The 9,123-nt window shown below is 37.8% G+C and overlaps 2 protein-coding genes across 2 annotated transcripts; one reads left to right on the forward strand and one right to left on the reverse strand.

Moving 5' to 3' along the window:
* Nucleotides 1-1,066: 1,066 nt before the first annotated feature.
* On the forward strand, nt 1,067-4,726 carry LOC113321598 (uncharacterized protein YKR070W-like). The gene is made up of 11 exons (XM_026569479.1): nt 1,067-1,398; nt 1,483-1,518; nt 1,682-1,755; nt 1,835-1,875; nt 1,977-2,048; nt 2,215-2,398; nt 2,864-2,959; nt 3,217-3,284; nt 3,556-3,760; nt 3,875-3,958; nt 4,176-4,726. The coding sequence occupies exons 1-11, from the start codon at nt 1,179-1,181 to the stop codon at nt 4,245-4,247; spliced, it is 1,152 nt and encodes a 383-aa protein (XP_026425264.1). The 5' UTR covers nt 1,067-1,178; the 3' UTR covers nt 4,248-4,726.
* A 455-nt stretch (nt 4,727-5,181) lies between these two features.
* LOC113321597 (leucine aminopeptidase-like) lies at nt 5,182-8,652 on the reverse strand. The gene is made up of 4 exons (XM_026569478.1): nt 7,591-8,652; nt 6,582-6,815; nt 6,114-6,440; nt 5,182-5,692 (listed from the first exon to the last, which is right to left on the reverse strand). Exons 1-4 carry the CDS (start codon nt 8,569-8,571, stop codon nt 5,396-5,398), a joined length of 1,839 nt encoding a protein of 612 aa, XP_026425263.1. The 5' UTR covers nt 8,572-8,652; the 3' UTR covers nt 5,182-5,395.
* Between the last annotated feature and the right edge of the window lie 471 nt (nt 8,653-9,123).

The raw sequence follows: 9,123 nt of genomic DNA on the forward strand, positions 1-9,123 counted from the left end.
GACGAAACACATTCACAAAAGGTATCATTTCATACGAGAATGCATCGAGAAGGAGGTCATTAACGTAGAACACATACCAGGAACTGAGCAGAAAGCAGATATATTGACAAAGGCATTAGCTCGGATCAAGTTTGAAGAAATGAGACAACTGATTGGAGTACAAGATATGTCACGGGTAAGGTTGAAGCTTAACGGGGAGAATGTTGGATTAACTTCAACATAGAAGTCACTAACAAGCTGGTTAGGACAAAATTAGGAAATTGATGTAATCCTAAGGGAATTGGAAGTCATAAAGGAAAGACATGTAATAAGGTAATAGGACTAGGAAAAAGAATTCATAATTCTATATATATATGATCACCAAAGTTGTGGTTGATCATATGAGCAAGATTAGAGCTCGTGTTTAGTTTTGAGAGATTTTCTAAACATCAATAAAGAGAGTTATCTTTATATAAGCTAAGTTTCACCTTGCAGTTGCCATTAAAATTATAATCCTTGTTCACTCGTTCGCCGTCTAAGAGTTCATAATACTCCTTACACACTAAACATAAGTAGCCCCATACGGAAGGCCAATGTACTTGTTTATCTGCAACCACATCCTCTATAGCTTTGTTAACCTCCGCTACAGATGCGTTTCTGCCGACCTGAACTTCAAACTCATCACCATCCCACTTTACGATAGTTAAATTTATAAACGAAGGTAGCTTTTCATTAGCCGATGTTGATGATGTTAATCGTGAAAGAAAACGGATGGGATTCTTCTTAGTGAATTTCATTCTCTCTGCACTAAATAATTCTCAGATATGGTGTTCACGGTGTTGCTGGCTTACAAAGTTTAGAGGGATGTTTATGAATTGTGTGCTTTTTAGTGAAAGCCTGGACATCCTTATATAGGCATCATGCAGCTTGTAAACGGTGGGATATCCCGGATTCTTATCGGAAACGGACTACAAAATCCGTCTTGTAATGGGAATTCATGTTTCCATTAATAAATCATTACCAATTTTAGTCTCGGTTTAATTCCAGTTCATCGACGGATTGAATTGTTGGACACGTGTTATTCAAGTGCTGTATACTTGGATTTTTACAGTTATACCCCCCAGAACATTTGATATTTCTCTGAGTCTTGTCTTGGTGGCTAGCTGCTGATTCCTTGTTTTAAAACGTTAACGAACAAGATGAGGTTTCGATCTATATTCAGGGTTCATGTGAGCAGAACAACTAAATCGGCGTTCTCTTTGTCCAGATTTGAAACCAGACGTTCATTTTCTCTGCGATGTACCAATTACGAACGTCCTTCATTTGGGATTGCTTTTGATATTGATGGTGTTATTCTTCGAGGCTTTAAACCTATTGGGAATTCTCCACAAGCTTTGAGAAAATTGTACGATGAATCTGGTAGTGTCTATGGTTTCACCCAGTTTCATTTTGGTGTTTGATTATTACATTTTCTCCCCAAATTTATTCATTATTTATTTGCAGGTACTTTGAAGATTCCATTTCTATTTTTGACAAATGGTATGTCGTCTAATTGATAGGTTTACATTTCCGGTTTTTGAAGTAAATTATATGTTGGTATAATTCCTGGTTAAGCAATTTTAATCAGTACGTTGATTGTATAATTTGGTAGCTAATTGGGTCAATTTGAGAACCAACTGCTGTCGTAATTGGGAATATACAGGAGGTGGCGTTCCGGAATCTAAACGAGCGTCGGAGTTGAGTGAACTTTTGGGAGTTAATGTTCTTCCTTCACAGGTATTGTGTAAAGACCTCTTGCAGATTAGTATTATTCTCTAGTAGGTTTCTTTCTCAACTATGATTATGATTGATGTAGGTTGTACAAGGCCATTCACCATTCAAAAAGTTAGTCAAGAGGTATGAATAACATGAACATGCTTGGATGTAGTGCGCTTTTTATTCTGATTTATTTGAAGAGAAATTATCGACTATTATAATGGCTGTTTGTTCATTTGTAGTTTTGAGAATGAACTTATTGTTGCAATCGGAAAAGGGGAACCTGCTAATGTGATGGCTGAGTATGGATTTAAGTAAGCTTTTGTCCTAATTATCTTGGTTTAATAATCTAGACATCCTCATATTATTTTTCACATGTATTGTATGTTTTCGAACCTGGTATCTAACTTGTGCATTCTTGTTCGCATCTTTCGTTGATCTTTTTTTCCTGATCGAGTATTCCGTTGATCTTAATTGCAGAAAAGTTCTGTCAATGGATGAATATGCATCTTACTTTGATAACATTGACCCGTTAGCTCCATACAAGATGGCACCTAATAATAATATAACATCAAATGGATCTCCGAGATATGACGTATCCTCAGAAAGAGTGCAGGCAGCATTTGTTGTTAGTGATCCTGTTGATTGGAGCAGGGACATTCAGGTTTTTTTCCCCCTTTTCTCTGTATCTTTATAATTTGCATTGCTTTCACAGTACTTCTTCTTTGCTTCTTACCTCATTGAAGGAAGATTGTCTAGCTTTACCCAAAAACGATTGTAAAGTTTTTGTAAGATTCTGACATAGCCTAGATTTCCTTAAACATCTATTCTGAAACTAACCAGTAGGGAAAGCTGGGGGAAATTCATGGGATTAGATGTCAAATAACTACTTATTAATATGGAGAGATTTAAGGTTCTCTAGTGGGATAATGGTCTGCAATAGCTAGATAATCCCTCGTATAATGCCTATGAGCCCGTTCTCGTATCTATAGTTATTTCCTTAACCCCTTCCATATCTTGAAGATTAGGTATGTTCTAGAATATTGTTACTCACCACAGAATGTTATTTGGGTCCAAAAAAGTGGTGAAATGTGAGTCAAGTGAGTCAGTGACTGATATCTGAATTTAGGTTCTTTGTGACATTTTAAGAACCGGAGGACTTCCAGGAAAGGAGATTGGGCATCAGCCACCATTGTACTTCGCAGCTGATGATCTTGAATACCAGGTCAGTTAAGGTTCAAATTCTGAAATTTCTGTTTAAGGTATCTTTTATGCTCAAATAGCTTAGTCGTGGATTGCTGTGAGAATTCCGCTTTTCTTTTCTGACCAGTGATGATCTTTTCTTAGTAGCTGATGTGATATCTGGTAATGTTGTTCACCTGTAGACTATTCTGTTTCCGGTGAACATACCATCTGTGAAATGGTCATGTTATTCCACATATAATTTCTTTGTTAATGGGTAACTGCTTCTTCTCAATGCAAGCTGCTTTTTCATCTGAACGTCTTGGTATGGGCGCTTTCAGAATAGCACTGGAGTCGATATTCAATAGGTAAGATAATATGTGTTGCATACAAATTCTTTACTCGAACACATCTAGACTATCCAGAGTCATATGTCCAGAAGCAATAATGCTATTAAATTACTCAAATGTGATACCAATCCTGGTGTCTTTTAAGTTTTTTTTTCTTTTTTTTTTTGGCTGCTTTTGGGTACTCATACACTTTACTTGAAATATCTTACAGTTGGATGTAAGCTTGTCACAATTGTCTTTCATATGCAGTAATCAAAAGTTAATTCTATTCTTTTTCTAAAATATGCAGAATTCACCCTGATGCTCTTCAGTACACATCTTTTGGGAAACCACATCCTTTTGTTTTTAAGAATGCAGAGAATATATTGAATCAGCTTCAGCCATTTTCACGTGATAACCATGTTGTTAAAGATGGAGAGGCTGTTGCTCAGCCTCTGACAAGCTTATACATGATTGGAGATAACCCTGCAGTTGACGTCAAAGGTGCACAACAGGTTTGTTTCATAACTGGATAGAACCTCTCACCAGTATCAAACCTAAAGTGGTGTCATTACGTTAATTTGAATAAAAAAAAGCTAATCACCTGTTCTTAATTTTTGACTTGTTAGGCAGGACACCCTTGGTTTTCTGTCCTGACAAGGACAGGAGTTTTTAGGGGAAACGAAAACCATGAAAAGTATCCAGCTGATCTGGTAAGTTGATCGATGTAGTTATTCTTTTTCTTTTTATATTTTTTTTAAAGTAGAACAGATGATTTATATTCCTTCTTTGTAGTCCGGAAGCATAGATCTATACATTCATTTTATAGTCAATGAATCATCTTATTCTAATGCCAGTATCAACTACTTGTGTTCTAAAGGGACAACTCAAGACTGAATCTATCGGGACGATTTGTTGCTTTTGCTGCAGGTTGTTGACACGGTTGAAGATGCTGTGAATTATATTTTGGATAAAGAGATAACTTCCCCGCGTAAAATATAGCAATTGCAGGAAGCTGAGGTAAGGAAACCAAGTGCATACAATTTAATTTACTGTTTAAGCAGAATCAGAAGGGGTTATAGCTGCTGTACTTGCAGAGTTATTTTCAATATTCTTTATGATACAGATGCACAGTTACTCATTTAATTAGTGCACTGCTTGTGATTGCTATATTATTTCACCTAGCAATCTTGACCGCTGAAAGAAGTATATGTTGCGCTTGATGTGAGCCTAGGCTGCACATGAGTTTTTCGGGGAACTTATTACAATTCTTATCTTGTGGCAGTAACATAATGCTATATCTTTTTGGGTTTTATTCAGTCTTTCTCCCTCACGATTTTTGTACATTTTGTCAAGTGACAGTGAATGCAATGCGTATGTAGTCAATAACATACTTCTTCATGCGGGCTAAGTTCCTTTTCTTGTTTCTTTCTACTGATCTTGATGTAACCAAATTATCTATATCAAGTTCTTATCTCTGATATGTTTCTCTATAAAGTGGGTTCAGAGTTTGTCAAACAACGTAGCGTTTTCTTCTTTCTGTCTATGGGTTAACGCTCATGGTGTTGAAGGATCAGACAGTATTGGTGTCCATAGAGTTGCTTCACCTGAAATGGTAGTCATTTTGCATTGCTTTCAGGCTGCCAGCATGGTCAGACAAACCATTCGCTCTTGGAAGAACAGACTGAACAGTTGGTTTTCATTCTAGCTGTTGTAAAACCGTTTTAAACATTGAATGGGTAACATATCTTTATACAGGATTTAAAATATGACATCGGAACTGAATTCTACCAAAATAATAACAATGGTATGGACACAGGAATGTTCATTTTTTGTGTTAGTTCTTGACTTGTTGTATTGCAAGGCCAAGAATAATAACACCGACTGTTAGTCAAGAATTTATTTTTTTGAGTTCTACCAGAATAATAACACCGACTAAAGGTCATAACCAACCTGTAAAATCTAAAGATGCTTGATTGCTTGTATCGTATTATTCACTGTTAAACTGTTTTTTGTCAAGAACAAGCGGAAAAAACTGAAGGAACACAACAGAAAGAAAAGAGAAACAGAGGGAAGGAAAGCAAAACATCGGCCAAAAGAAGAGGGAACTGTGGTTTTAAGTTCTGAAAATAGACTTGTCAGTATCCCAATTAGATGTGCTTGGAAAGGATAGACTCGACAACACCTTGGGCTATGGGGTGATAACATTCGCGAGCTTCAGCAAATACTCGTTTAGCCAAGATTTTACTCTCTTCCTTTTCAACACCTTGAACTAGTGTGGTGTATAGAGGACGAAGGTACTTCATCCTCCCAACTTCCTTCAAAGTTTTCTCCACTTCACTGTAGTAATCTCTGCATCCAGATGATAAGGCGAGCTGGAGGAATGCTACCTTTACTTCATAATCCTTTGATTCTGCTAACCTGTAACGTGCATCCAGAGCTGCAACCTGCGGAACCAGCAACTCGTGTACTTAGTCACCCTTAGCGATAATCGGTATGCAGTATTATTACTTACTCATCTGGATGAACACCACTTCCCAAGTACACAACGAAAATTTATAGTTCAAAACACTATCGTTAAGTGCTTAATATCTAACTATGAATTCATAACAATAATTACCATTAAGCAAGACATTTTTTGTGACAGGCATCCAAAGAGGTATTAAAAGACGTCTAGCTTATGTGACAAGGATTTCAATATTTTCAACTATTCCCATCCATTTAAGATCTCCATGATGCTTGTGTTTCCCATCTAAACCCTATATATCGGGAGCATGAATCCCGGTGATGAGATACATGGGAAAGGAGAGTTCACATTGCAACATAATGGACAAGCGAACTATACAAACAGTAGGATAAAGATGTTACCTGTGAAGCTTCAACAGATCTGGGCACATTCTCCAAGTAGAGTTCCCATTCCTGACCTTGCCAATCTGCTACCTCGTCTTCCCTTGGCATCCTACCAACCTTGAACTCTTTAGCCAAAGAAACAAGCTTAGTGTAGACAATGGATTCAGTTTCATACGCATCTGAAGGGAGACCAGTACCCTCAGTCCAGAGAACCAGGTCAACCTCCTTCTCAATTCCAGGAATACTTGCTTTCAAGAAATTAAGGAAAGTTTCGGTATCAATGGATTGGAATTTGAAAGTCGAAATATACTTCTTAAGAAACTCGTCAAATGCAGGGCGTCCAATCTGTGAAATGAAGGGAGAAAAAAATTTATACCCATATAAAAACACAAAAATAAAGAGAGATAGAAAGAGTAAAACTTCCGTCAGATTTTAATGACTAATCCTTAATACTAGTTCATTTGAACAGTAAGTACTCCAACATACCTGTCGTTCGATGCGCCATAGAAACTGAAAACCTTTCTCGTACGGCACTTCTGAGTAGATATCATCTGGGTCTACTCCCTCCTGCTTATTCTTGAGCTTAGTGAACTCCAAGTTATCCTTGAATTTTTCTATAGCTTCAATTAAACCCTTCCAACCAATTCCAATATTCAAAGCAGCTCTCTCCTCTCCTTGGCAAACCTCAACTATTCTCCTCTCTGCATATGTCGTAAAACCCTGAAGTCATGCAACACGAAAGATTCAAAACGATAGGCAATAATAATCAAAGCTACACAACTCACAGACATGTCGTAACCTTGGAGACACGTTGCTCAAATGCAGAATTTATCAAAGGTGACAAGAAGAAATACAATGATCTTGAAACTAAGGTTGTCCCCTACAAAAGACCCCCAATCAAGCCTAAAGAACAAGAAGACGATGAAAGAAATTTTCAACACTCACTGCACTTATACAAAAGATTTCTGCATTTATCAATCAATTTTAACTACTCAAATGTCTCCAGGACATGTCATAAAACCCTGGAGCCACTTTACTCAAATGCACAGTTTGCCAGTCCCTTAAAAGCACTAGAACTAGAAAAGTATCAAAGGAGACAAAAAGAAATACAACAATCTAGATTTGAAACTAAGGTTGTCCGGTGTCCCCTACACATGACCCCAATCAAGACTACAGAAAAAGAAGAAAGTTATCAACAACACTTGCTGCACCTAAACAAAAAAAATGGCTATTTATCAATCAAATTCAACAACTCGGATGTCTCCAAGACTCCAAAGACACTCACTATAGCAACCTTACAAGTACTTTCCAATTTCAAAAGGTTATCCCAAGTGGAATGCAACCTAACTTTCCCTAAATAGTTAACCAAAATGAATTCGACAAGATCCTTTTCAACTTAACTTCTCTAGGAATTTTACAATCAAGAAAAACCACAATAACAAATCTATTATCCCATTAATTCTAAGGAAAGCTTTTACCAAATTAACCAACATACCTCATTCAACCAGAAATCCTCATTTGTCTTGTTAGAAATCAAATTCCCGGTCCAACTATGAGCAAGTTCATGTGCAACAACTTGTGCACCACTAGCATCACCCTTAATAACAGTAGGAGTCAAAAAGGTCATCCTTGGATTCTCCATTCCTCCATAGGGAAAACTTGGTGGCAAAACAAGCAAATCAAACCTCTCCCATTCATAAGCACCAAACAGCTTCTCCCCCTGCCTAATCATCTCCTCCGTCCCCGCAAATTCCCTCGCCGCAACATCTAACACACTCACGACATTCTCCGCATAAATCCTCGTCCTCGGCCCAACTTCTCTGAATCCCAGCTCCCCAACAGCAAATGCAAACAAATACGGCGGAATTGGTTGTTCCATAACAAATTCCTCCACCACTCTCCCTTCAGCACACCACAACGCCTCATCACATGCCACACCAGCCTCCCCTGCCACCGGAGACCTCCGTTCCACATGCTTCGCGGCCATAACTGCCGACAATTCCCGCGGCACATTTAACCTCGCCGAGTAACAAATCCTTGCAGCTGGTGTATCCTGACAAGGGAAAATTGACCTAGCATGAATTGCTTGACACTGTGTGTAAACAAAAGGCAAACTCTTATTAAACGTCTGTGGTGGAGATAGCCATTGAAGAGCTGAAGAACAAGGGCTAGTAACAAAAGAAACCAGAACTGATGACTGATTTGATAATGTAACTGTTAGGGTTTGCCCTTTAATTGGATCAATAACTGGGGATAACTCAAAGGGAATTGGAATTAGGGTTTTTGAATCGAGAACTGATGTGATTGTTAATGATCTTGTGTCTAATAAGAGTGGACCAGTATGAGGTGATGATAGTGTTAATAGTGATGAACCATTGATTGTTGATGATGAGAAATTGAAATAGAGTGATAGTGAGATGTGATTTGTTAATGGGTTTGATGAATCTGTGTATGAATGTGGATCAATTGGTGCCATTTTGATCAAGAAAATTTGGGTTTTTTTCTTTAGGGATTTGGAGTTGAGTGGGAATATGAAGCGAAGAAGAGGAGGGTGAGAATATATAAAGGGTTTTAATTTATTTTGGAGGGATTTTTTGGGGATAATAAAACAAAATAATACTGTGGAGTTGGTGAGTATTGGTATTTGGTACTATTGACCTAACTTCGTGGGGTTAAATGTATTCTTTTAAGGGGATCGATATTCTTCGTGGGAAGTTGTTTCGTGCCTAAAACATATGGTACGGCCAAGCACTATGCACGGCATCCCTTCTCTATCCCTCAAATAAAGGGAAGAGATATGTGTCATACGACAGTTCCGTTATGGTGCCCTTTTATCCTTTTTCTATATGATACGAAAAATTACCGAAACTTAGTTTCAGTAAATTCGTTGACTTGACTATTACGGCTACTCAGTTTCTGTCACAGAGGCATAAGTTCACGGAACTCGATCTTTCTTCCCATTTCTTCTTCTTCACTATTCTTTTCTCCCTAAAACCCTCTCCACCCCCATTCAGTTTGATGGCTCTCT

This window comes from Papaver somniferum, chromosome 11, assembly GCF_003573695.1.
Source record: "Papaver somniferum cultivar HN1 chromosome 11, ASM357369v1, whole genome shotgun sequence".
NCBI lineage: Eukaryota > Viridiplantae > Streptophyta > Magnoliopsida > Ranunculales > Papaveraceae > Papaver > Papaver somniferum.